At 43.1% G+C, this 27,562-nt stretch overlaps 1 protein-coding gene across 1 annotated transcript; it reads right to left on the bottom strand.

Annotated features, from left to right (window-relative positions):
- Positions 1–1,330: 1,330 nt before the first annotated feature.
- Positions 1,331–26,806, bottom strand: rp1l1b (rp1 like 1b). Its single transcript, XM_048250557.1, has 5 exons — positions 26,670–26,806; positions 22,207–22,846; positions 17,498–17,675; positions 11,701–16,984; positions 1,331–9,540 (listed from the first exon to the last, which is right to left on the bottom strand). The coding sequence occupies exons 2-5, from the start codon at positions 22,666–22,668 to the stop codon at positions 2,517–2,519; spliced, it is 12,948 nt and encodes a 4,315-aa protein (XP_048106514.1). The 5' UTR covers positions 22,669–22,846; positions 26,670–26,806; the 3' UTR covers positions 1,331–2,516.
- Between the last annotated feature and the right edge of the window lie 756 nt (positions 26,807–27,562).

The following is a 27,562-nucleotide window of genomic DNA, read 5'->3' on the forward strand; positions in this document are numbered from 1 at the left end:
CGTCCATTTTACAATCAGCCCCGCTGTTTCAGTCTCATGGTTAGGAAGCTTGAAGATCTCATTAGAATAGACTTCTCTCCTTCTTTGCATGCTATAAATGTAAGACCCCAAAGAACATCTCTCCTACCATGAGAAGTCGGCGCCTCTTTAGGCTGTTACATAACAGGCAATACCACTTCGTTCAGACTTTAAAGCTAAAGATACCCGTGGTTCATACAAGTCCAGAAAGATTACGGCAATGACAGATCCAAATAATGCTTAAGAATAGCAGAGGTAGTGGTAGCAGAGCTTTGACAAGAAACATAAACAAAGTAAACCGCTCAGAACTCAGAACTGTGATTAAAAAAAAAAGACCTATAAGGTGGGATATTGCAATATGTACTTTACATAAAGATCTTGCATGAAGAAAAAAATCTTAAACACTGTGACAGCATGTATGGCTAAGATCTAAAAGCTCTTTTATAACTTTGTCTCTTTTCTAGTTATGCACATATGTACAATGTGTGCAAATGTAAACTTCATTGGTGAAGCCTAACATGTTGGATTCGTGGCTCTTGAAAACACTTATGCTGAAAGGTCCCTGCATTTATGGAACTGTGACATCCCCCAGGTTACAGTATCCTTCTATTCATGTGCCTCCCTGTGTCAAAGGAATGCAAATAAACTCACTCGTCAAATTAAATCCATGTAAGCCTAGTCCATTGTATAATCATGACGATATAGTTCAGACAAAAACATCTTTCTTCTATCTTTTCAGCAAATTCTCCTCTTAATTTAACACATTTACTATATTTTATTTCTGTGATAATACAGTACATTCAGTTTTCTCCACATTGTGAATTACAGTCATTCAGTGGTTTACACAGAGATGATCTATAACAACAACCCAAAAGCAATGGAGCAAAACCCATGCCTCCAAATATGTACATAAGATATACATGATGCATATAAACAGTTTAAGGATTGCAATAAAAATGCAGCAACTTTTAAATTATGATGCATTATAGGATTTACCTTTTGTCTGTTGTTTTACTGTATAGTGAAGTGTTCTAAATATGATCATGATTTGGTTTTCTTTCAAGTTTGTATCTGTTATTGGTGGATTGTGTAGAAACAGATCCCATGTGGTGAAGCATCTAAGGCATGTCTTTCCGATAAGATAAAGGTGTCCTTTGTAGAAGATTAGGGGTCTCTCTTTATGCCTCACAGCTCATTAGAGCCTCATATTTTGATGCTTACAAGACAAAACATGAGTGCCTTGGATATATTAATGCCATATAATAACATTATCAATGACATACAATACAAACATAGAGGAAAATGGAAAAAGTGAAATTACCATTTTTTAATGAAATATCATATGAGGATAATTGATACAACTATAACATGAATATTCCATTATTATTACATTCATTTATGTGTTATATACACATCTTATACACACATATTTGCCTTCCCTAATAGTCAACGCATGTCTTTTCTCCTCCAGGAGAAATCAGACACAACTACAAGGAGGAATGGGTTATGTTCAGTCTTTGAGCCATTAAGAGTGCAAAGTGATGTTGGGCTGGCTTAGCACATGTGAACAAACACACATTGCCCCCACAAACACCCATACACCCCCCACACACACATACACACCCATGCACACACAGACAACATATAGACAACACACAGTGTATGCTTCCTGAGTTGCCCCGCATACAGTGGAAGAGGATGCTCTTGTCCACATTATATTTTCAAGTACTTGTAGCATTTGCATTGCATATTTGTCTTAGCGGGTCTGGGTCATCCCTTTCCATCATGATCACACTTATACATACATTCATATACATAAAAACTAGTGCAAGATAAATTACTCCCTGTTCGGTTTGCCGTTTTTTCCCCACATAAATTCCAAACCACTACAACTGAGTACACTGCTGTATATTCTTTGGTTTAAATACATCTTTGTAAATGTTACTTAGTATTTGAAATTAACTTTGCTAGTATTTGCCTTCAATATAAGTATTTGCCTTCAAGAGCACAGAAAGAAATGTGCATGTTTATGTGCATTTTCAACTTCGGCCAGTTCCGTTTTAGAAATTATATGACTGTTCTACTGTTTGTGCATAGATAGTCACTATTGCAATACTGTGATATAAAGTGCATGATCTGGACAGTGTCGTCTGTTAAACAGAAGACCAGCAATTCTGTCAACATTCAAGATTTAATATGAGACAACATGCCTCATGGTTTTCTCCAGTAAAATGCCCTTATGGGGGCCTTGAAAAACATTCACGGTTTTAAGTTATAGGCTGTTTATTACAGTCCATCAAGATAGTTCTGTTCATGTTTTGTTTTACTCTTCATGAAATTACTTTTCAATTTGTCTCTGTGGTATCTTTTCACTTAATAGGACACTCTCACCCTCATAGGACACTCTCACCCTCATTTTCTCCGTCTTCCACAGAGTTCAGTTCTGTTACAGATTGTTTGAGGGAGCTCAGACTCTGGATGCTCCATCGGAACACTTTTTAGGTCTGACTCAGGGACGTCGCCTGCTCCTTGGACCGCTCCTCCTCGGGTTTGTCAGCACACTCCGAGTCGCAGCTTGCAGTCGCCGAGGTGCTGGTAAAGTCCGTCTCGGAGTCCTCCACATCTGCGTCGGCTCCATCCTCCGACTCAATGCATGGTTTGGTTTGGACGACAGTTTCAAAAGATGCTGACGTATCCTGTGTGTCATAATCGGTCTTGTCCTCTGCTGAGGGAGTTGTTCGCACTGGCTCCCCATCATCTGTGTCAACATCGGGCTCTGTTTCATCCTCAGCCTCATCGCCTCCATCAGCTGATAAGCCCAGATCGCTTGTGACAACTCTGTCGTCACTTTCAAGAATTTCACTCTCCTCGTTGGCTTTTTCGTCAGTGCTTGTTCCAACCTCCCTCAGGGACTTTTCATCTTCGGTCTCACCGTCTGGTTTTATTTCTGACACATCATCGGGTACTTCTTCTGTGTCGTCTGCATTGTTTTGCCCTGTCTCTGACTTTTCATCCTCTTGTGCAGCTTCATTTCCTGTTTCAGCTTCATCAGCCGTTCCAGCCTCTGCAGTGCCCTCGGCTGTCTCACCTGCTGTCTCGCCATCTTCAGTTGTCTGGGCCCCTGTTTCTCCATCTTCAGTTGTCTGGGCCCCTGTCTCACCATCTTCAGTTGTCTGGGCCCCTGTCTCTCCATCTTCAGTTGTCTGGGCCCCTGTCTCTTCATCTTCAGCTGTTTCTCCATCATCAGCAGTCTCACTTCTAGCTGTCTCACCTTCGCCTGTTTCTCCATCCTCATCCGTCTCACCCTCGGTTGTTTCACCGTCAGCTGCTTCTCCATCTTTTGCTCTCTCGCTTTTTGCTGTGTCACCCTCAGCTGTCTCTCCAACTTCAGCTTCAGCTTTTTCATCTTCAGCTTCTTTCCCATCTTCTACTAACTCAACTTCAGCTTTTTCATCCTCAACTTTTTCGCCATTCTCTGTCTCAACTCCAGCTTTTTCTTCTTCAGCTATCTCATCTCCAGTCTCCCCATCTTCAGTTGTTTCACCTTCAGCTTTTGTGTCTTCGGTTGTTTCTGCTTCAGCTGTTTCCCCATCTTCTGCCGTTTCATTCCCTGTTTCTCCATCATCACCTTTCTCATCTTCAGCTGTCTCTCCATCTTCTACTGTCTCACTTGCTTTTTCTTCATCTTCAATCTTCTCAGATCCCTCCTCATCTTCATCATCACCCTCCTGAGAACATTTGAGGTCATCTGGACCCTCTTCTGCAGTAAGTCTTAGAAAGTCTTCCTTTTCAGCCATGTCAGCTGTCTTACCATCTTCTGATTCAGCAGGCTCAGCTTGATTATCTTCAGTCGTCTCAGCTTCAGCTACTTTTTCATCTTCAGTCGTCTCTGCCTCAACTTCTTCTTCATCTTCAGTAGTGCCAGCTTCAGGTGTCTTTTCATCTGCCGTTTCTCCGTCATCAGCTGTCTCGCCTTCAGCTTTTTCATCTTCAGCTGTTTCTCCACCGCTGACCACCTCATCTTTAGACGTTTCTCCATCTTCTGCCTCTTCATCAGCCTCTTCATCTTCGGTTGCACCAGCTTCAGGCACTTTTTCATCTTCAACTGTCTCATTGTCATCTTTGTCATCTTCATCACTTTCACCCTTTGCAGATTCTCCATCTTCTGGCTTTTCAACCTCAACTTTTTCATCTTCAGTTGTCTCACCCTCATCTTCAGCTGTCTCACCATCATCAGAAGTATCTGCTTCTTCATCATCTGCTGTCTCTCTATCTTCGGCAGTCTCTGCTCTAGCCTTGTCTTCCTCCTCGACTGATTGCTCTTGTTTCAGTTCACCTTCATCAGCTTTTTCATCTTCAGTTGTCTCACCCTCATCTTCAGCTGTCTCACCTTCAGCTGTTTCACCATCATCAGCAGTATCTGCTCTAGCCTTGTCTTCCTCCTCGACTGATTGCTCTTGTTTCAGTTCACCTTCATCAGCTTTTTCATCTTCAGTTGTTTCTCCACCTCTGGCCGCCTCATCTTTAGACGTTTCTCCATCTTCTGCCTCTTCATCAGCCTCTTCATCTTCAGTTGCACCAGCTTCAGGCACTTTTTCATCTTCAACTGTCTCATTGTCATCTTTATCACTTTCACCCTTTGCAGATTCTCCATCTTCTGGCTTCTCAACCTCAACTTTTTCATCTTCAGTTGTTTCACCTTCATCATCAGCTGTCTCACTTACAGCTGTTTCACCATCGTCAGCAGTATCTGCTTCATCACCATCTGCTGTTTCCCCATCTTCAGCAGTCTCTGCTCTAGTCTTGCCTTCCTCCTCGACTGAGTGCTTTTGTTTCAGTTCATCTTCATCAGCTTCAGACTCTTTTACTGACGGAGCTTTGGTACAGTCCTCTTCCTCTTCCTCTTCTTCTGCTCCTGTCTCTGGTTCTTTGTCTTCAGCTGCACTTTCACCCGGTGCTGTTTCATCATCAGCAGTTTCTCTTTCCTCAGGTATTTTAGCAAGGACTGTTTCCACCTCGTCTGAAGTACTTCCTTCTCCAGTTTCTCCATCCTCTGCTGATTCACCCTGAATTGAGACTTCATTTTCAGTTTCAGATGGAGCTGTATCTTCCTCATCAGCCGTTTGAGCATCTGTGGTCTCTTTTTCATCAGCTGTCTCAGCTTGTTCTGTGTCTTCATCAGCTGTTTCAGGAACTTCAGAATCTTTATTGGCCCTCTCTTCTTCATCGGGGTCAGTATCTTTTTCAGCTGCATACTCATCTGCAGTTCCTTCTTCCTCTGCTGGTTCAGGTTCGTCTTCTACAGACTGATGTTTAGCTTCAGCATCTTCTTCCTCATCGCTATGTGCATCTTCTGCTTCCTCTTCATCAATCCTCTCCTTGCCTTCTTCTTCCTCAGAGCTTTCGAGGTCACATGCACTTTCATCTGCTGTAAGTCTGAGGAAAGTGGGAATGTCCATGAGCTTCTTCTTCACAGGTTTTGCTTCCCTTTTTGACTGAGGTGACTCAGTTTCATCTTGATTTTCCGTTTCTGCTGCTTCAGAACACACTTCAGCAGCTGCACCATGTTCACCATTTTCATCCTCCTCTTCTTCATCTCCTTCTTCATCTGCATCAGAGGTTTCAAGTTCACATGGGCTTTCTTCTGCTGTGAGTCTCAGAAAAGTTGGAATGTCCATGAGCTTAGTGACAGGTTTTCTTGGACTTTCTGCCTTCGATATACCATCATTATCTGTCTTTTCATTATCAGTTTCTGCTACTTCATCTGCCTCAATTTCAGCTTCAGCAGCCACTTCAGGTTCTTCATCTTCCCCAGATTCAGCTTCCACATATTCCTTGTTCTCAATCTCTGTTCCCTCCTCGTCATCACCTTCTTGTGAACTTTTGAGATCATCTTGGCCTTCTTCTGCAGTGAGTCTGAGAAATGTTGGAATGTCCATAAGCTTTGTCTTTTGTCCTGTAGGCTTCTCTTCTTCATCTTCATTTGTAGTATCTGCTACCTCAGCAGTCTCAACTTCTTCATCCACTTCAGCCTCAACATCTTCCTCAGGTCCCTCTTCTGTATCTTTGATATCCTCTGCTTCAAATCCTTCCTCATCCTCCTGAGAACTTTTGAGATCATCTACGCCTTCTTCTGCAGTGAGTCTGAGGAATGTTGGAATGTCCATCAGCTTTGTAGGCTTTGTCTTTTGCCCCTCAGGTTTCTCCTGTTGGTCTTTTTCCTCAGTTTCTGCTATGACAGCAGTCTCTGAAACAGGTTTATCAGCCTCTTCAGCTTCTTTAGTCACTTTGGGCTCAATAGCTTCCTCAAATCCTTCTTCTGCCTCCTCTATTTTCTCATCTTTAATCTCCATTCCCTTCTCATCCTCCTCTTCCTCCTGAGAACTTTTGAGATCATCTGCACCTTCGTCTGCTGTTAGTCTGAGGAATGTTGGGATGTCCATTAGCTTTGTAGTCTTTTTCTTATGTCCACCAGATTGTTCATCATCTTTTTCAATCTCTGCTACTTTAGCCTCCTCTAATTCAGACACAGTAGCTTTCTCAGCCCTCTCAGTCACTTCAGCATCTAAGGCAGGCCCATCCTCTGCAGCTTGTTTGATCTTATCTTCTGCTTCTTTCTCTTTTTTAGCCTCTTCCTGATTGAATATGCGCTCTGCTTCTTCCTGCTCTTCCATGATCTGTTTGAATGTTGAAATATCCATGACATACATGCATATGTTTGCAAAACCTTGGTTTCCCTTTGAAGCCATAAATTCTGCACGGGGCACTAGCTTTGAACCATGTTTCTTCTTTAGATTTTTACTCTCATCATTGCCAACACCTGCCTCACCTTGAGTCACTTCCACATCATCCTTACATTCCTCTACCTCATTGCCAGGCTCCTCAATGACATCTTTGCAAACTTCCACTTCATCTCTCTTCTCTTCATTTGTTAGAGCTCTGAGTTCCTCCTTTGCCTCCTCTGTCTCATCTATCTCTTTCTCCTCTTTCAGGGGTTCACCTTCACTGGCTTTGATTTCTCTCTCACTCTCTTCTACTTTATTATCTTGGCCTGTAGTCAGAGCATTCTTTTTCAGCTGCAGGATTTTTCTTAGGTCAAAGTTCATCATCACTGAAACATTTGTTGGAGCTTTTAGTTCCTCCTTTGCCTCCTCTGTCTCATTCTCCTGTTTCAGGGGTTCACCTTCACTGGCTTTGATTTCTCTCTCACTCTCTTCTACTTTATTATCTTGGCCTGTAGTCAGAGCATTCTTTTTCAGCTGCAGGATTTTTCTTAGGTCAAAGTTCATCATCACTGAAGCATTTGTTGGAGCTTTTAGTTCCTCCTTTGCCTCCTCTGTCTCATTCTCCTGTTTCAGGGGTTCACCTTCACTGGCTTTGATTTCACTCTCACTCTCTTCTACTTTACTATCTTTGCCAGTAGTCAAAGCATCCTTTTTCAGCTGCAGAATTTGTCTTAGGTCAAAGTTCCTCCACACTGGAACATTTGTTGGAGCTTTAAGTTCCTCCTTTGCCTCCTCTGACTCATCCATCTCTTCCTCCTCTTTCAGAGGTTCAAGGAAATGACTTTCATCTTGGTTTTCATTTGCATTGGTTTTGATTTCTCTCTCAGGCTCTTCTACGTTATTGTCTTTGCCAGTAGTCGGAGTATCCTTTTTCAACTGCAGAATTTTTCTTAGGTCAAAGTCCATCATCACTGGAGCAGAGTTGAAAATTTCTGCTGGCAAAATTTCTGCTTTCTGCAATTTTTTCTGCACGCATGTGTCACATGGGCAGTATTCATCATCACTGCGCTGGTCGCTGAAATCAGTCCCAGTGGCAGCACAATCATCATCACTTTTTGCAATCTGTGCATCAACTGACTGGTTGCGCATGACTTTCAGTCGTCTGCGTCTCTGTTCAGCTTGGGCCGTTGATTCTCTCGACAATGCCTCCCTTGGTGGTCTTGGCCTTCCAGCACGTCCTTGTATTTTCCTGAGCTCTCTGTCAATGCTTGTTTGTATTCTCCTGTGAACCTCATCTTCCAGTTCACTGATCATTGAGTCAATTTGCATATTTCCTTCCAAATTCCATCGCAGCTTGAATTCTTTCATAGCATCAACATAATGTGCCATGAACTGTTTCTGTAACTTGCTCAAAAGATTTAGCACCCATATGGGATCAGGGTCTAGAGAAACCCTTTTTGTCAACTGGGCTCTATGGACTGATGGAGGTGAACCAGAACTTGTTTCCTCTTGAGGGTCTGTTTCAGTTTCCTCCTGAGGTTTAGCACTGCTCTCATTTCCTGAGCTTTTGTTGGAGGATTGAGGTGATTCTGGAATTTCTCTTGGGCTGTCATTGCTTCTTATAGTGTCATCTGAGGGTACATCATCCTCATTTTGTTTCTCAATGTCAATGTCTACCTCAGGACTTCGTTGGACCCGAGTGGCTATGTCTGGTGTTGCCTGGTCAGATTTGGTCACTTCTAGTTCTTCTTCATCTTCAGTCTCTTTAGCCTCCTGTGCAGTTGTAGGAACATCTGTGGCTGCATCTCCTGCATTAGCTGGGGAGTTTTGATCTTGAGCAGTAATACTCTTCCCTGAACCTGTGGAACCACTACTGACATCTACACCTGAAGATGATCTGTGATTGAACTCTTCATCTACTGATCTGTTTCTGATTTTACCTTTTAGTTTTATTCTCTGGTCATTGTCAGATGGGTCACAAAGCCAAAGTGACTGAAGGATATTCATCAGCTCCTTATACCTGGCATCTTTTCCAGTTTTGTCACTGGGGTCGAAGTCTATCAGCTGCAGGTTTGCAAGGCAATCAAGGAGTCCCCTAGCAGAGGAGCTCAGCTTCCGTCCATACACTGGAGACACCTCAGGTAAACTTTGGCATCTGTCAAGTTTAGGGCTTAGCAGAACTTTCATCACTTGAACAGAGGAGTGGAACCCCTTTGCAACTTCTTCCTCTCTTGGAGGAGAGGGGACGGTAGTATCATCTTTGGCATTTGCTGTCTCGGACTCCTGAGGTGCCTCAGCAACAGGTTCATTGTCTGCCTTTACAGAACTCTTTGTTTGTACCTCTTGAGGTTCATCTATGTCACAATATGCCTCAGACTTAGCATTGTCAGCAGCCTCCTCAGCCACATCTACTCTTTCATTTGGTGAGGGCTCATGGGATGTGTTCTGATGTTCTGCATCATTGCCATTTTCATGCAACTCATCACCTACATCATAAAGAGCACTGTCTGATGGAATTTTCTTCAGCCACTCATTCACAACCTCATTGGGCGATGCATTCGGCAAGTTGGATGGAACCAGCTCAGAGACATCGCCCCCCTTGTGCCGTGAAATACTTTTTTCACTTCTGTTACAATCCAGAGGTCCATTTGACTTTCGGCTTTGGGTTTCTGCTGTTGCTGCTCTTGTATCGGTTTGTTCCATGTTGGGCTCTCCCACTGAAATAGACTGTGATGACACACTATCATAGGAATGTCCAACACGAACAGCAGGTGATCTTGGTGATCCTTTGGGCGGACTTGGGGTAAGCCGCTTCTCTAAGAATCTAGGAGTTTCCTTAGCACCATAATTTCCTGTTGGTTTATAACTTGATTTATTTGATATTTGTGAATCTGAACTCTCATGATTACTCTTTCCATCATCATCAATCTTCGCTTGCAAATGAGCAGAATGAGTAGACACGTTGCTTTTTGGTCTATCATTTACATCTGCTGTGCTGGGGTTTCTGGTTTTGGACCTCCCTGACCGTGCTGATGTAGTTGAAACAGGTCTCTGTGAACTAGCTGCTACACTGCCAGCAGCATCACTAGACTTGCGAATAGGGGAATGACATTTTGGGCAAATACTGGGTGACTTGTTGCCATCAGTTTGTAACTCTGTCTCAAGGTTAGTTTTTGCTAGAGGAGATGGTGATTTACTTTTTGCACTTCTGCCAGAAGTTGCACTCTTTGCTCTGTCACCAAGCACATCTGTGTTCAGCGCTGCTGGCTGTGGCACAGATTTTCTGGATGTAACTGAGCCCTTAGAGGGTTCCACCTCATCGTCTGTAGTATGATCCTCTGCCAGTCCAAGAGAAACTGAGACACTTGATGCAGCAGGACTACTGGAATTACTGCTCACTTTAGACTTAGCAGACAAAGCACTAGCAGATCTCTGTGAACCTTCCACATCTACTTTATCACCAGTAGGGGCATTATTTTCTGTGTCCTTGTTGTCTGTCTCTGTATTTTCCTCAGGTGCTGTAGGGGTTTTAGACTTCTTAGATTTTTCAGAAGCATCAGATTTTGTGGACAGCGCACTTGGAGATCTAAGTCCTGTTTCCTCAGGTGCTACCTCAGAAGCTTTAGATTTTTTAGATTTTGTGGAGACATTTGTTTTGACTGATAATGAACTTGGTACCCTATCCTCAGGGGCACTTTGTTCAGGAGCAGACTCTGAAGTTTTAGATTTTCGAGATCTTACAGATGTATTTGATTTTGTTGACATTGCACTACGGACTCTCTCTCCCTCTCCTTCTTTATCAGACTGCTCAGGCTCTTCAATTGCAGGGATATTTGAGTGCATTGAGAAATTAGATTTTACAGACTGTGCACAGTCCAAAGTTTCCCCCTCGGGATCATTATGAACAGCCCCTGAGCCTTCAGACATTGTTAACATGCCACTAGCTGCTTCATTTTGTTGTTCATCTGGGCCAGCAAAATCTGATGGTCCTTCAGCATCACAAATGTTCGATTTTTTAGATTGTTCAGAAACATTTGATTTTGTTGACCTAGCACTTGGGGACCGTAAATCATCTGTCTTTTCAGCAGCAGGCTTGGACACTTTTGACGTTTTAGACACTTTAGAAACATTTGATTTAGTAGACATGGGACTTGAAGCTCTTTGCTCTGGTGGTTCATCCACATCAGCAGGAGGTTCAGCGTTGGCTCCTGAAACCTTTGACCTTTTAGAAACATTTGACTTAGCAGACATGGCGCTCACCGATCTTTCTTCAGTTACTTCTGGGTCAGGTTTAGCTTCTGACACTTTTGAAGCTCTAGATCTCACAGAGGCATTGGAGTTGGCTGATAGAGCACTCAATGGTCTCTCGTCTGTTGGTTCTTCAGCTGCATTTTCTTCTGGTGCCTTTGATTTCTTTGACTTTGCAGAGACATTAGATAAACCAGACATTGCACTAGGAGTTCTCTCCTCTGACTTTTCCTCAACTACAACAGTGGTGTTTTCGGGAGGGATTTCTGATGGTTTGGACTTCTGAGATCTTGTGGATAGATTTGATTTAGCAGACATGGCACTAGCGGCTCTCTCCTCTGATTGTATTTCTGTTTGCTCAGATTCTGGTGCAGTCTGTGAAACTTTTGATTTACTAGATCTTGCAGAGGCGGCACTAAGAGCTCTTTCTTCTGTAAGTTGCTTCTCAGGTGCCTCTGAAACCTTTGACTTTTTGGATTTAGTTGACATATTTGACTTTGCAGACATCGCACTAGGAGCTCTCTCTTCTGCAGAGTCTACCAAAGCAGAATTTTTATCAGGTTTTTCTACTGAAACCTTTGATGTTCTAGAGGCAGAAGACATAGCACTAGGTGACCTCTCCTCCACTGTTTCTTGAGCAGTTTCCACAGGAGCGGCTTCTGAGACTTTGGACTTTTTAGATTTTGTAGAAACATTTGATTTAACAGACATTGAACTAGGGGCTCTCTCCTCTGTTACTTCTTCAGCTGCCTCTGTTTCAGGTGCAGCTTCTGAAACCTTTGACTTTTTAGATCTTATGGAGACATCTGACTTGGCTGACATGGCGCTAGAGGTCCTCACCTCTGTTGATTCTACATCTTCAGGTGCAGCTTCTGAAACTTTAGACTTTTTTGATCTTGTAGAAACATTGGATTTGACTGACAATGAACTCGGAGCTCTCTCCTCTGCTGACTCTTCAGTTACCTCTGCCTCAGGCTCAGCTGATTCTGCAGGGGTCACTGAAGCTTTTGACCTTCTACATCTTGCAGAAACTTCTGATTTACCTGACATTGCACTAGGAGCCCTCTCCTCTGTTGGTTCTTCAATTGTCATTGTTTTCTCTGGTTCTTTGGGTGCTTCTGAAACATTAGACTTTTTTAATCTTGCAGAAGCATTGGACTTAGCAGACAATGCACTGGGAGCTCTCTCCTCTGTTACTTCATCTTGAGGTGCCTCTCTTGCCGTTGACTTTTTAGACCTTGTGGAGACATTTGATTTCACAGAGATTGGACTAGGAGCTCTCTCTTCTGTGCATCCTTCTTGCTCAGGTGCAACATCTGAAACTTTGGACTTCTTAGATCTTGTAGAAGCACTGGATTTGGCAGACATAGCACTGTTAGCCCTCTGCTCAGTTGGTTCCTCTACAGCTTCAGCAGATTCTACAGGTGCATCTCTTGCCATTGACTTTTTAGATCTCGTTGAGACGTTTGATTTAGCAGACATGGCACTAAGAGATCTCTCCTCTGATGTCTCGTCAATTACTTCTGCCTCAGGTTGAGCTGATTCTTTAGATGCCTCTGATGCTTTTGACACTTCAGATCTTGCAGAGACATTAGATTTTGCTGAAGTAGCACTTGGAGCTCTCTCCTCTAATGGTTCTTCAGTTTCTCCACCTTCAGGTTCAGCTGAAACCTTTGACCTTTTAGATCTTGTGGAGACATTTGATTTGGCAGACATAGCACTAAGAGGCCTCTCTTCTGTTGTTTCTTCAGGTTCTGCTTCTGACACCTTTGACTTTCTTGATCGTGTAGAAATTTTTGACTTGGTAGACATAGCACTAGGAGCTCTCTCTGTTGGCTCTGCTGATTGTTTGATTTCTGCTGCAGTCTTTGAAACATTTGATTTGTTAGAATTTGCAGATACATTAGATCTTACTGAAGCAGGACTGACTGCTCTCTCTGCTGGTTCCTCGTGCTCAGAGGCAGCTACAGAAACTCTGGATTTATTGGACTTTGCTGAAGCATTGGACTTAACCGACAATGCACTTGGAGCTCTTTCCTCCACTGGTTCCTCAGTTTCCTCTCCCTCGAGTTCAGCTGATTCTGCAGGTGCCTCTGAAACATTGGATCTCTTAGACCTTGTGGAGACATTTGATTTAGCTGACAATGCACTCGGAGCTCTCTCCTCTGCTGCCTCTTCAGCTTTTGACCTTCTACATCTTGCAGAAACTTCTGATTTACCTGACAATGCACTAGGAGCCCTCTCCTCTGTTGGTTCTTCAATTTTCAGTGTTTCCTCTGGTTCTTTGGGTGCTTCTGAAACATTAGACTTTTTTATTCTTGCAGAAGCATTGGACTTAGCAGACAATGCACTGGGAGCTCTCTCCTCTGTTACTTCCTCTTGAGGTGCCTCTCTTGCCGTTGACTTTTTAGATCTTGCTGAAACATTTGATTTAGCCGACAGTGCACTAGGAGCTCTCTCCTCGGTTGGTTCCTCAGTTTCCTCTGTCTCAAGCTCAGCTGATTCTGCTGGGGCCTGTGATTTCTTAGATCTTGTGGAGACATTTGATTTGGCTGACATGACACTAGGGGCCCTCTCTTCTGTTGCCTCTTCCTCAGGTGCGGCTTCTTCAACCTCAGATCTATTAGATCTAGCAGAGGCATTGGACTTAGCAGACATTGCACTAGGTGCTCTCTCCACAGTTGGTTCCTCAGTTTCCTCTGCCTCAGGTTCAGCTGATTCCATAGGTGCCTCTGAAACATTGGATCTCTTAGACCTTGTGGAGACATTCGATTTAGCTGACAATGCACTCGGAGCTCTCTCCTCTGCTGCCTCTTCAGTTACTTCTGCCTCAGGCTCAGCTGATTCTGCAGGGGTCACTGAAGCTTTTGACCTTCTACATCTTGCAGAAACTTCTGATTTACCTGACAATGCACTAGGAGCCCTCTCCTCTGTTGGTTCTTCAATTTTCAGTGTTTCCTCTGGTTCTTTGGGTGCTTCTGAAACATTAGACTTTTTTATTCTTGCAGAAGCATTGGACTTAGCAGACAATGCACTGGGAGCTCTCTCCTCTGTTACTTCCTCTTGAGGTGCCTCTCTTGCCGTTGACTTTTTAGATCTTGCTGAAACATTTGATTTAGCCGACAGTGCACTAGGAGCTCTCTCCTTGGTTGGTTCCTCAGTTTCCTCTGTCTCAAGCTCAGCTGATTCTGCTGGGGCCTGTGATTTCTTAGATCTTGTGGAGACATTTGATTTGGCTGACATGGAACTAGGGGCCCTCTCTTCTGTTGCCTCTTCCTCAGGTGCGGCTTCTTCAACCTCAGATCTATTAGATCTAGCAGAGGCATTGGACTTAGCAGACATTGCACTAGGTGCTCTCTCCACAGTTGGTTCCTCAGTTTCCTCTGCCTCAGGTTCAGCTGATTCCATAGGTGTCTCTGAAACATTGGATCTCTTAGACCTTGTGGAGATATTCGATTTAGCTGACAATGCACTCGGAGCTCTCTCCTCTGCTGCCTCTTCAGTTACTTCTGCCTCAGGTTCAGCTGATTCCATAGGTGCCTCTGAAACATTGGATCTCTTAGACCTTGTGGAGACATTCGATTTAGCTGACAATGCACTCGGAGCTCTCTCCTCTGCTGCCTCTTCAGTTACTTCTGCCTCAGGCTCAGCTGATTCTGCAGGGGTCACTGAAGCTTTTGACCTTCTACATCTTGCAGAAACTTCTGATTTACCTGACAATGCACTAGGAGCCCTCTCCTCTGTTGGTTCTTCAATTTTCATTGTTTCCTCAGGTTCTTTGGCTGCTTCTGAAACATTAGACTTTTTTATTCTTGCAGAAGCATTGGACTTAGCAGACAATGCACTGGGAGCTCTCTCCTCTGTCACTTCCTCTTGAGGTGCCTCTCTTGCCGTTGCCTTTTTAGATCTCGTTGAGATGTTTGATTTGGCAGACATGGCACTAGGTGATCTCTCCTCTGTCGTCTCATCAGTTACTTCTGCCTTAGGTTTAGCTGATTCATCAGGTGCCTCTAAAGCCTTTGACTTTCTAGATATTGTAGAAATATTTGATTTGGCAGACATGGCGCTTGGAGCTCTGTCAGTGGATTTATCATCATTATCCATGGCTTCCACAACTTCTGAAGCCTTTGACCTGTTTGATTTTGCAGAGGCATTTGATTTAACAGACATGGCACTTGCAGCTCGTTCTTCAGATGTTGCCTCTTCATGTTCATCTGTGCTACTCATGCATGTAATAGTGGCCCCTTCTGTCTCTTCAGGCTGGGCAGAACTGTTTGATTTTGCTGAAGTAGTGCTTGGTGATCTATCCTCACTTAGGTCTCCTCCACTCAGAGGCTCATCAGTTTTGACCTCTAAAGCTTTTGACTTCCTCGAGCTTGTGGATGTGTTTGACTTAGCTGACATGGCACTTGGTGCTCTTTCATTCCCTTCTTGTTCTGCTTCAGATACACCAGATTTCTTTGACTTTATAGATATGTTTGACTTGCTAGACATGGCACTTGGTGCTCTTTCTTCTTTCTTCTCCCCAGCATCATCCTCAGCAGACTTCTGTGATTTTGCAGAGGCATGTGATTTGGCAGACATGGCACTTAAGGATCTCTCCTCTTTCTCCTCATTCCTGGATTTTGAAGATTTAGGACTTGATGCTCGTTCTAATTCCACCGCATTTGCCACATTTATAACAGTTTTATCTGAGTGCTCTGGTTCTTGTATGGCCTCTATACCTGGACATGTATTAGATCTAGCTGAATGTTTAGAGGTAGAAGACAGTCCACCCTCAGATCTTTCGTCACAGTCGTCAACTGAGCTCTTATCCAGCTGTTTTCCATCATCTACATCTGAAATTGCTGACCTGCCTGATTTCTCTGACCTTGCGGACAGGCTAGATGTTTTACTTGGAGATTTAGGTGTCAAGCGCTGCATAGGACAAACCTTACAGATCATGTTGGAACAAGAGCTTGGTGCAGCACTTGCCACAGTCAAGTCTTCGTCGGAGTCATTGCTCTGACTGCATGAGGATGCTCTTGACACACTTGGCGGTAGGTCATCTTCCTCATCGTCTTGGTCTTCCTTCAGGGACGCAAGGACCTGGGAGGAATTGCTGACTGCAGACGTTGATCGATCCTCCTCATCTGAGACTTGAGTGATGTGAACACTCACTGCATCTTTCTGTGAGTCTTTTGAAGGGCTGGTAGATCCACTTTTGCACGACTCGTCACTTTTGTCTACATCGTTGTCAGATGCTTGAGTGTTTTCTGGACTGTCATGCTTCTCTTCTGTATTTTCTGAAACTTCACTGGCCTGACAAGTGCAAGTGACATATTTCTCTTCAACTGTCTGTTTAACACAGGTTGCCTTTTCAACTATGTGCTCTGTAAACTCCTCACTCGACCGAGACATAGTGCGTATGCTCTCCACAGATTCCTTTTTGCATACTATTACACACGCGGATGTGCTTGAGCTCGACGACCTAATGCGTCTGCCAGTCTCTTGGTCAACAGTGGGATTTTTCCAGATGTCATACTCTTGACATTGACTACAACAGTGAGGGCAATGAGGCTCTTCCAAGTGTTGTTGGTAAAATTTAGTGTACGCCTCCTCAGCATCTCCAACTGACATGGATTCTTCAGAGCAGCTCTCTGCGCTTTCATGGTGAAGGTAACAGGGCTCATGATATCCCATGTAGTATGGGTTGGTGTTAGGTCCAGCTGTCTTCTTTATCTCTGTGGACCAGTGCAACGTCTCATCGTTGAGCAGCCGAAAACGCACTTTCATTTCCATGGAAAGGCTACCGTCTTTGTTGACAAGAACCCGTTTCTCGATGTCATCATCCATCATGCTCTCCCTTGTGTGCGGGCAGGGACCTGGATGTCCCGCAGTGTGGAGTCCATTTGAGGATGACCTCTCAGATGACAGAGAGAGCCTTGATGCCCTGTTGCTGGACTCAGGTCTTGGGTGAATGATGCTTTTCTTTGTCTCAAGCCCAAAGTTGACTATAAAGAAAAAAGAAACAAAACAAAAAAACAAGTTTTAGTAATATATACTTACAATGAATACATTGCCATTGCAGATTCTACAATATAAATGTTTAATTTAACATAATTACCAAATAGTTACATATTCACATACTATTCAGTCCTTGGACCACTATACTATGCTAAACAATACACTCATAAACCATAACAATTTATACAGACATTACTGTCAACATCAAATGAACTGTGCACTCAATGACCTACAGCATGTCATTACCTTAGAAACTGTATCTATTATTAAATACTTAGTTATCTTTCCTGCAAATAATCAAGATGTTGTGCTATATCTAAATCTGTAATATCAGATAAGATATCTTTGGCAAGATCCCAAACTCTTTCTTTTGGCAGACAAGTTGTTTTGCTAAACTTATTGGCACAGCTCCCCAAATAGCATCCTGACAAATACAGGGATGTCACCTAATGTCAGAGTCACAGATCACTTTGCTTAATACAGACATACTGTAAACTTACAATTCTTCCTGTCATCCAGCCCTTGAGTGCACAGGTTTACACGTGATTTTGTGTTCACTGGAGGCAGCTTGTCGTCTGAGTTTTTCTGAATGCTGTCTAGAAGTAGGGAATGAAAGGGCTCCCGTCCCACAACGACTAGCACACTTGGGCAAAGCAAGAGACTCTGAACGCTGTCAATCTGAAATGGGGACAGGAAGAAACAAAAAGGCACAAAAATATGTTTGTGAATCACTTTAGACATTTTCAAAGTATCTGATAGCAACATTCTCCTTTTCTGACACTAGGGCTAGGATTTTCCATCAGATGAAATGAATAGCCAGTTTAAAAAAACAGGCATTGGAAAGGTTAACTGATGTTACATGGCGCCACCACTGGAAAGGAAATGTGCAAGAGTGGATTACGTCCACATTAAACCTAAGGAGGTTAATGGCAAAGGGAAGTATAGCCATCTGCGGTACTAATTTTCCCACGCAAGTTTTAATTGTGAAAACAGCTTTCCTAATAAATAATTACTCTGTTGTCGGAGGTGGCTGAGTCTCGTGCATAAGATAAGGTCATGGTATGCCCATAAAAATATGTCTATAAAGCGTTTTGTATTACATTGCATAAATTACTTGTAGAGTTCACAAGGTCATAGATACAGTGAGATTATATCCAGACAAAAACACACAGCAACTATTCTTACACCTTAACTAAACACCACTTCTGGATTTGGCATTAATCGTCTTAGATATTAAACTGTGTTGCCTCATTTCACACCTCACAGAGTGCATGCATGCATAGTTGTATTTAAACACATTGGTTAAACAATACACAGTGAGGGTGACAGCACACAGCAGTGTATAAGTAATCATATGTTTTAAAAGGACTTTACTGAAAGCTCTGAGGGGGAGGGGTGCATGGATGTCAATCTTGCTGTGCTAATTACTCAGCCAGTATACTGAGACAGGGATTATACCGGCCCCATCTTGGGTGACAATGCACTCAGCGGATTCCCTGTCCTGTCCCTGCAGCTGTATCAACCACGGCAAAGCAGCTCAGCGTTCACAGAGCTTGCTGACCACAGGGAAAGATGACCAGAGGGATATTCAGCACCTCAGAGGTCACAGCAGTCAGTTGCTGAAGGCATGCTTACTGCAGGGTTTAAGTTAACCATCAGAAGTAATGGCAAGTATAGTGAACATCTAGAACATTTACATTACATCTAGAACATTTACATTACATCTAGAACATTTAATTTTTTCATTTGAAGTTTTTTTCCTGCCTTCTTGTTCTGTTCAAAATAACAGACAGAACGTATGATTACATCATCATATCCCCTTTAAATGGACACACTTTAAATGAACAAAGGAATCTACGACTGGTCAAATTCACTATAACATCCTTAAGTTTCTTGTTCCTATATAGCAAAAACCACAGCATAAATCTATAAATAATTTGTGTGCATAAATGTACCTAAAGGTAACACACATTAATCATTTGCATTAAATGTGACACATTAAATGCTAAGAGGCTATGCTTATGTAAAGATACAAATGCAAACATTTGATACAAAATAGCATCAATGTCAGGCTCAAACTATCAAACCATGTGAGCCTCACAACTATCACACCACAGAGAATACACTTGAGAACTGGCTGGTAAATTGAGCAGGGGTGAACAGTAGGCATGCTTTTTCCACACCTTGTTAAATCTGCTGGCTCTGCAGTTTTCAATCCTAAAAACTTCTCAATATTCAGCCAGTCTAAGACAGATATCTGGCTATTTCTGGGTTGATAGGGAAAAACGTTGAAGATAATTAATTGCGGCCATGGGAGATGCAATTCTGAGTTTCTCAACCCAAACGTGTGTTTTCTCACAGTTGACCTGTTTCTGTTGGTTCAAAATAGCTCTGATTTGAGCAAGATTAATAGTTATTCCAGGCCGCGAGCACATCACCACAATGTAAAGTAGCGGAGGAGGAGGAATATCCCGATTGCACCCTCCAAGAACAATACAACAGGGAAGACCAGTTCCATATGGCAGCTCAGTCTGCTACTGATCTCAGCCAGATTTCAACCAAATCCCAGCCACAACTGCGCCAGATCGGTCCCTACATTAGCCTCCATCTGGAACCCCATATGTATTAACTTCTGTATTTGGAGCCCTAAACTTTGAAAAACTGACAACAGTTTTGGGGATGGAAGGCATTAATATCACTGAACATAGTTAATAATATTTAATTCTAACTTTTTAAAATAAAAATGTAATAAACATTACTAACTAAATGCAATAAACGCCTTCACTCATGCAGTGCATCAGTCTCAATGGAATATCAATACCCCTGTATATTTATCTACTTCTCTATCTTGAGCCCCATAGTTTCAAAGACTGACAGCAGTTTTGGATGGCTGATGGAAATATTATTGATTGAGTTAACAGCCCTCACACTTAAATGTTAATGTCTATTATATATGATAAATGAAAAGAACATGCTATAACTGCAATAAACAGCTTTATTTGTGTAGTGTATCTATCTTGGTGAGGGAACATCAATTCACCCTGTATGTGCTGCTATATACCCCTCCTTGCATAAGATGCAAGAACAGTTGTGAGGTTCAGAACAGCTTATCATTCGTTACATAAGCTTCGGAGTGTATTTAGATTTACACTTTTTTTCCCCTGACAGTGACCTCACAACAGATGTCTGCTTGCCGTATGTGGTCATAAGGGCAAGAACCATTCCCTGGTGTTGCAAACCGAGCATCTTTGTAGTTAGTCAGAACTTCTATAGTGTCACGTACATACACACGCAAAAGCGCGCACACACACACACACACACACACACACACACAAAAACTTATTTTAAAAAGATAAAGAAAAAATTCTTTATCCATAAACTTTAGCTTTGCACTTGCTAACAGCACTTCCCAAGGACCCCTCTGTATCAATCCCCAAGACAGTCCCAGCAATGGGTGTGTGCTGACTTAGAGCATGTTTTCTCAAGGAAGTACATGCCTGGGGCAATACTAATAGGATGTGTGCTCCAAACGGCTGCTCACAGCCCGGGCCAGAGGGGCCAGGACTCTGGGCTCTGACGGAGAGGAAACGCCTGGATGCGCTCCAGGACAAGACGCAGATGCTCAGCCAACAAAACATTCCACCTTTTAGGGACAGCGATCGGTCAAGCCGCAAATGCCCTACAGAGTCCAGCACGGAGCAGGTTCACTGGCTAATTCTGCGGAAGCCTCTCGCTCAGCTTATCGTTTGGCTTGTGTGAACGCACACGTTGGCAGTGGCTTAACCTGATCCAGCCTGAAACACAACACATAATCCCCATGTCTCTTCTGACCTTTAACCGCAAAATTAGACGATTTCCAGTGGGGCCATTTCCTACAATCAATCTGCCATCCGTCAATCTGCGCTGCATAATCACAATCACACAGAGCAATGCACTGTCCTAAACATGGTGCATGTGCGGTGCAGGTGCAGGTGCATGCATTTGGTCATTTAGACATTTGAGCATCTAGGCATTTGGCCACTTGTGTCACTAAGTGGCTGTTCGCAGTGAGATGCTTTATTCACCTCCGGGCTCTCAGTTTAATTGTTTCTCTATTGAATTACATGGCCAGGGGAAAAAGCTAGACTGCCATGTTGTCATGCATGTCGTGTTTGAGTGAGGCGTTCCCTTGGCCCAGTTCCCTCCAGAGACAGAAGACAGACATGCTGATGAACCAGCCAGGCGCCCAAAGCGCCGCCCCAGGTTGATGCCACTTTACTGGATATGACCTCCACCACGCACCAGACACGCACACACACAGACCAGCTGGAGCCTACTTTCATGCCATGCCAGGCGGGCCTGTGCTCTCCATCTCCTCCATGACGCATAGCGCATGGTGGTGCCTGCTCATCTATGACCACCTCCCTCATTTCCCGAACTGATTTTTTTTGGTCAGTTCAGTTTTTTTTTTCTACTTATATTTGTTTGAACTGTTAGATGAATTAGTGGTGCTTTAATTAAAGTTTAGAAAAAAAACTAAAAAATATCTACCTTTATAAAACATAAATAGAATGTGTTCCTCAGTCTTAACTGACATTTAATTCATCCCTTCAGAGGACTCATCATTTAGGGCTATAATGTTTTCAGTCACTAGAGGCCTCTGTATAACTGAAAACAACTAAGAGCTTTTGTACCTTAGATTGTGATGAAGCTCACAAACATACATAGCTCATTTAAAGCAAGCACATAGTCAGTATTCCAACAGTTATGCTTACATTTATTTTTTAATACTTTTTTATACTTAGATTTTTTTTTTTACCTGGAAAAACTATGGAATAAAAACTTTATATGTTTTATGTCACCGCAAAACTTTTTACTTTATCTCTTTATCTCTGACACTTTCCGCTTTCTCTCTTATTTAGCTCTCACTATTACTTTCTCTCTCTTTCCTTGATCACACCATTCGTTCCCATCATCAATGTTCATGCTAGGAGAATGCTGTGGTCCAACTGGCTAAGGTGCCCATACCACACTTGGGTCCAAGTGCCCACGGGGACCTGGGATCAAATCCGACCGAAGTCATCTCCCGATCCCAACCCATCTCTCTCTCTCCCACTCTCTTCCTGTCACTCTCTTCACTGTCCTAATCAATAAAAGGTAAAAAGTCCAAAAAATATATACTTAAAAAAAAATGGCCAATGGCTCTTGAAGTAAAATCAAGCCTGCTCACCTTGTGGCCCTCCATGGTGCACAGCTTTCGGACGTGACACTGCATGAGCTCCGCGACCTCATCCAGGAAGACCCCGAGGCTGCGCACAGCCCTGCGGTGCAGCACGATGGTCTTCCGCACGGACGGGTCGCTGTTCTTCACCAGCATAATCCTCTTGGAGTGCCTCTGGAAGTGGTGCTCCCTGGGGCCCTCGCCGGCACCCTCTTCAGGCCTGGTGGGCCTCCTGGGGGCAGGCGGCTGCTGCTGCATTTCAGCCTGCTGCGAGCTAGAGGCCTGGCCACCTCCTCCCGCCTCGGCCTGTGCCCCAGACTGGCAGGTGTTGCATCCACCACCACCGGCATTACCATCCTCCAGCGTCTCCTGGCGGGTGCTTTGGGGAGGGACAGGTTGCCGGGAGGGCTTGCGGGAGGGGTCATCCACAATGGCGTCGAAACAATGGTAGCTGCTCTTGAGTGCGGCCATTTTGTGGCTGATGCTGAAAGATGTCGGTTCTGGTTTATCCAATCAATAACAAATTTGAGGTCACATGGGAGAGGGCACAGCGTGTCGCGAGGTCAGAGGTCGACTGCAGAGGGTGCCCAAATCACCCTATGCATTTCTGTGCCACCGATCCACACGCTTTCTGCCTGGTCATGCCATGCTGCAGAGAGAAACACACACAAACATTTGTCATGCAAAATGCCCTGACATGACTAAAATGTTGATTTCTGGAAACGAACCACACATAAACATACACTATCTGCAAAATAAATCTGATCTCATCAAAAGGAAACATTTTATGTTAATGATATTAAGGGAATATTACGATTTATGCAATGACTCAAGTCTGTTTGCGTCCCTCCAAGATCCCCCCCCCAGACAACGTAATTGCATGAGCCACAGGCACAATGTACAAAACAGAGTCAGGAAGAATGGAGGGAGTCTTTTTCAAAATTAAAATAAATAGATACGTTGATTTATTAGGAAATTGAGACAATAAAAAAAGTATAGGACTTTAGGATGGCCTTTAAATTGTACTTCCTAATGGCATATATTTACCACAAGTGCAGACTCGCCTTTTATTTGCTAATTACAGTGAAGCTGATGATGAAACTATATAAATAGCCCATTAGTTCAAGTCATTGAGTGGTCACAAGTCACTGAGTGGTCAACCAGTCAAGTGATCACTAGTGGAGTGGGATCAACAGACCACACTTTCCTTCTGTTTAATTTAAAGGGATTAACTGATTAGGTGATAATCTTAGCAAATGTAAAGCACACTCATTTCGATCCTTTATTTAAGAGCATTTTGATCTCTGTGATTTAAAACCCATATGGTGGAACACCATGTGTTCAATCAGACACATTTGGAGACAAGGAATCTGGTGACACCATCCCACCCTTGAGACCTGCACCTTAAAAGCACCAATTCAAAACAATCCAGCTACGAATTCCACACATCCCTCAGGTTGCTCAGCCTTCTAAACTTAGCGGTAAAATACATGTGCCGTATTATTCAAGACATCCACCTGACAAGTATTAGCATCACCGGAACACTCACATGAGCGCATAATTATAGCCCTTCCAAAGCACGTACTAAAGGAGACATATAATTCACAAATTAGCTGTTGAGATTCCATATAATCCATCTGATCCATCATCCATCTGATGCATGTGCTGATTAGACTCCAGTTTCTGCCTATCCAGAGACTAGGTTATAATTTGCATAAAATATATCCATTGCACTTGTGCAATAATGTTCTTTGCAATCCCCCTTTCCCCATTTCAAAGACACCAACAAATTAAGTTGCATTGGATGCAAAAGAAACCAACAAATTAATAAATTACTTTTAAAAAAACAGTTTATCTCATTTCCTCTCTTCATCTGAACTGTGGGTAACCACAAATTCATAGAGAGTTCAGAGACGATGGAAAGTAACACAAGTTTAAACATACTGAAGGCCATCTGCCTAAATGCAATCTCATTTAAGTTAAAGCCTTACGTTTGCCCTGGTTTTTGATCTCACACGCATACCTGGGGCATGCCCTTAGTCTCTCTCTCTGTCTCTCTCTCTCTCTCTCTCTCTCTCTCTCATTCACACACACGCACACGCACACAAACACACACAAACACACACACACAAACACACGCACACACAAACACGTGCACACACACACACACACACACACACACACACACACACACACACACACACACACACACACAGAATTCCACACACATATTTTCTTCCACACAAAAGGCAGTCTGCCATTCTGCAGTGACACTCTGATACTTGGAAGGTCTAGCGATTTTGGAAAGGCTCTGTTCATCTGGCCATGGTCCAGCTGAGGAACACATCTACTCCAGATCCAGTGAAGCCAATTCTGAGATCACTACCATTACACTGCAATTCACTTTCACAAACAGTTGTTGATATTTCAGATAACCAGCCAGTAAAAAGTAAAGAAAAATCCGCACACTCAAGTCTTTGCAAACAAGTTTTTTACTCTATGTGCAAGCTTTCGGTCAGATGACCTTCTTCAGGCAGAGTAAAAACACATCATGAAAACATCATGCACCTCAACAGATGAGCGGTGATTTTTTTGACCTGATAACCAGCCAGTCAAATGACATCAATTACTCTGTTAAGTGCTCCTGGTGTGCTGTGTTGATTGGCTGGGATTGCTTATGATTCTTTTTTTCTTTCCAAATTACATGACTATGTACAAACACAGAACACAAGCCACTTCTTTAACACAAATACCGAACAGACAACTGGATGGCACGTCTGGATGTCATTAGATGGTCAGGAGCAATTTGCTGATTGCCCAATCTTACAGCATCTGACTTCACACACTCATGCATCTCTTCTAAACTAATCTTAAAAAGGTAATAAATGAACATTACTATACTGTATAAACCACCCTGTGGACTCTTTTAGTATATTTCCAGGTGGGATGGGTGGCACTTGAGTGACAGATAAGGTCTGTGTGTAAAGGATATAAACATATATAGAAATAGACTTTGCCCGTCTGTCAATTTAAGGCTAAGTACATTGTGACTGAACACTAGGGGAGAGAGCAGATGAAAGGGTATAGACATGGAGGAAATAGACAGCAGGGTCAGAAACAGTAAGGACCAAGGGTAATCTTCAAGAGACTTAAAAATAGACAGCTTAGCGTCCATTTTGGAGAGAAAGTGGGAGTCAGTAAGCATCCTGAGTTATGGCCTTAAAGTAAAAATAAATTGCTGCTCACAGCGTTTCACAAATACTGATTCATGTTACAATAAACATCAGAGTGTTGCTATTGATTATCACAAAAGCTAAGATTATTAACAGCTAAAAATCACAAAAGCAGAAACATTAAAGAAAATTGAAATCAAAACTCATGAAAAAATAAAGACATGATTTCACACAACCAATGCATTTTTGGCCATGACAGTTTAATGCATAATGCCAGTGACTATGTGGTAGATAGGCAGTCAATAGTCGCACACGCATAGATATGCATGATTCTATCAACATAGAAAGTATAATGCTTAGGTATTACAAATTGCAGTTAAGATGCTTGATTTCATTGCTTAGTTCAGATCGCACAGCACGCTGTTGGTGCTGAGAGAATTGCATGGTCTGCAGTGACATCCACACTTTAAAAAAAGGAGATGCACTTAACCTTGACAAAAAGACGGCCAGATTATCTAATTTAGCCTCGAGGTGTCATGGCTGCCACAGGGTGAACTGAGGAAACTCAAAAACCGCATCCTCCTGCCTGGCAAGTCCAAAATGCTGAAATCGTGTCCAAGCAGCCAGCGGCCTCTTCCGACTCTGCTTCACATGAAAGCTTTGCGGAAAAAGAGGTATCAACAAATAAGGCTTGCGCATACGAAATCCATTAACGCTGTCCAAACAAGTCACAGCCACTGATAATACCAGACAGTGAGCTGCAAGCATCAGAACTGAATGATACAAAACATGCAAAGAAATTGGGGCCAAATAGTGCTCTCGATGATAAATAGCTATAGGCTTCATGTTGGGTGGTTCAGCTAGGCCTTTTCCTTGCACAGCAGGGTTAGAATAAAAAACATGCCTGTTTCCAACGTTTTGCAGATCTACATACACCTATTATGTCACCCCAGCGGAGACATTTCAAATCTTGCTTGAGGTATGACCTTGTAACAGAAAAGTCTCACTAAACTCTGCCTTTACATAGTTTTATAAAGTGTTTCGAGTGATGCTGTTCAGCTTTTACAACAGACCAAGTAATAAAACACAGACCGCGATCTAATTTGATCTATTTTCAAGAAGATGCATGCATGCATCACATGCATGCACTGATACACTGCAGTTAAAGCACTTAAAGCCATACCAAACATGAACCACCCTGTAGTCAGCTTCCGAAGGGAACCTGTCACAAACACAAACACATACACCAACCAAGACACATACACAACAAACACTGACCCAAGCAATAAAAATACTCACCCTTTCAAAAACCTTGATCTACATGATAAGCCAAACGTTTGTTTTCTCACGGGGGGTTAAACCATCCGCAGACCCGAGGCATACACTCCACAGGGAACAAGTGCAGTGAAGTGAAGGTTCAGGTTCAGAGTTAGAGCTGGCACGAGAGCGAGTGTGAGAGAGCGGCCAGGCCAGTTCAAAAGCCCTCCCTCCCTCTCTGAGCAAGGGCCTACCTGCTAATCAGGTCCCGGGGAGACTAAGGATAGAACGAAAAGCCTCCTTAATCACCCTGAGATCGCATCGAGTCTTGCTGTGCTGAGGCTTTCAGACACATGACTGGGCCTCCATAGCCACACAGTGGAGGGTTGAGGGAGGTGGTGGTATGGAGGGTGTCAAGGAGCAATCTTCTACAATCTACTAATGACATAGCAGTATTGACAAAGGATGAAATTATGTGTTATGGGTGGATGAATGAGCAATTCTCCAAAAACGACATGGGATTTTCATATGCCAATGGCTTTTTAACCTTTAAAGATAATAGGACAGTTTGGGAAAAAGCCAAGTTTAACCATCTTGGGATAAAATCAATTAAAATATCTGTTATGTGTGCTACTTAACACAAAAGAACTTTAAGAATGTGCTGCATCTGTGCACGTAGCCGATGACAAGGCCTCCTCTTTAAAACACATGAATTAGGCACAAGCCACCTTTTTTTGTGATATGGTCCTTCCTGTCCTCTTTTTCCTTTGGAAAAATTGTCAGTAATGTACCCTGAAATTCCACGACCCGTTCCTTGGAAATTAGCAACCCACTGGCAGTGTAACAGCCTATCACTGACATGTTAGACAGCCCAGAAATGGACACTTCCTGGTTTTGATTAATGGGGATTGATTGTGAGTGACTGGGTCTGTAAA

Source organism: Alosa alosa, chromosome 8 (assembly GCF_017589495.1).
Source record: "Alosa alosa isolate M-15738 ecotype Scorff River chromosome 8, AALO_Geno_1.1, whole genome shotgun sequence".
NCBI lineage: Eukaryota > Metazoa > Chordata > Actinopteri > Clupeiformes > Clupeidae > Alosa > Alosa alosa.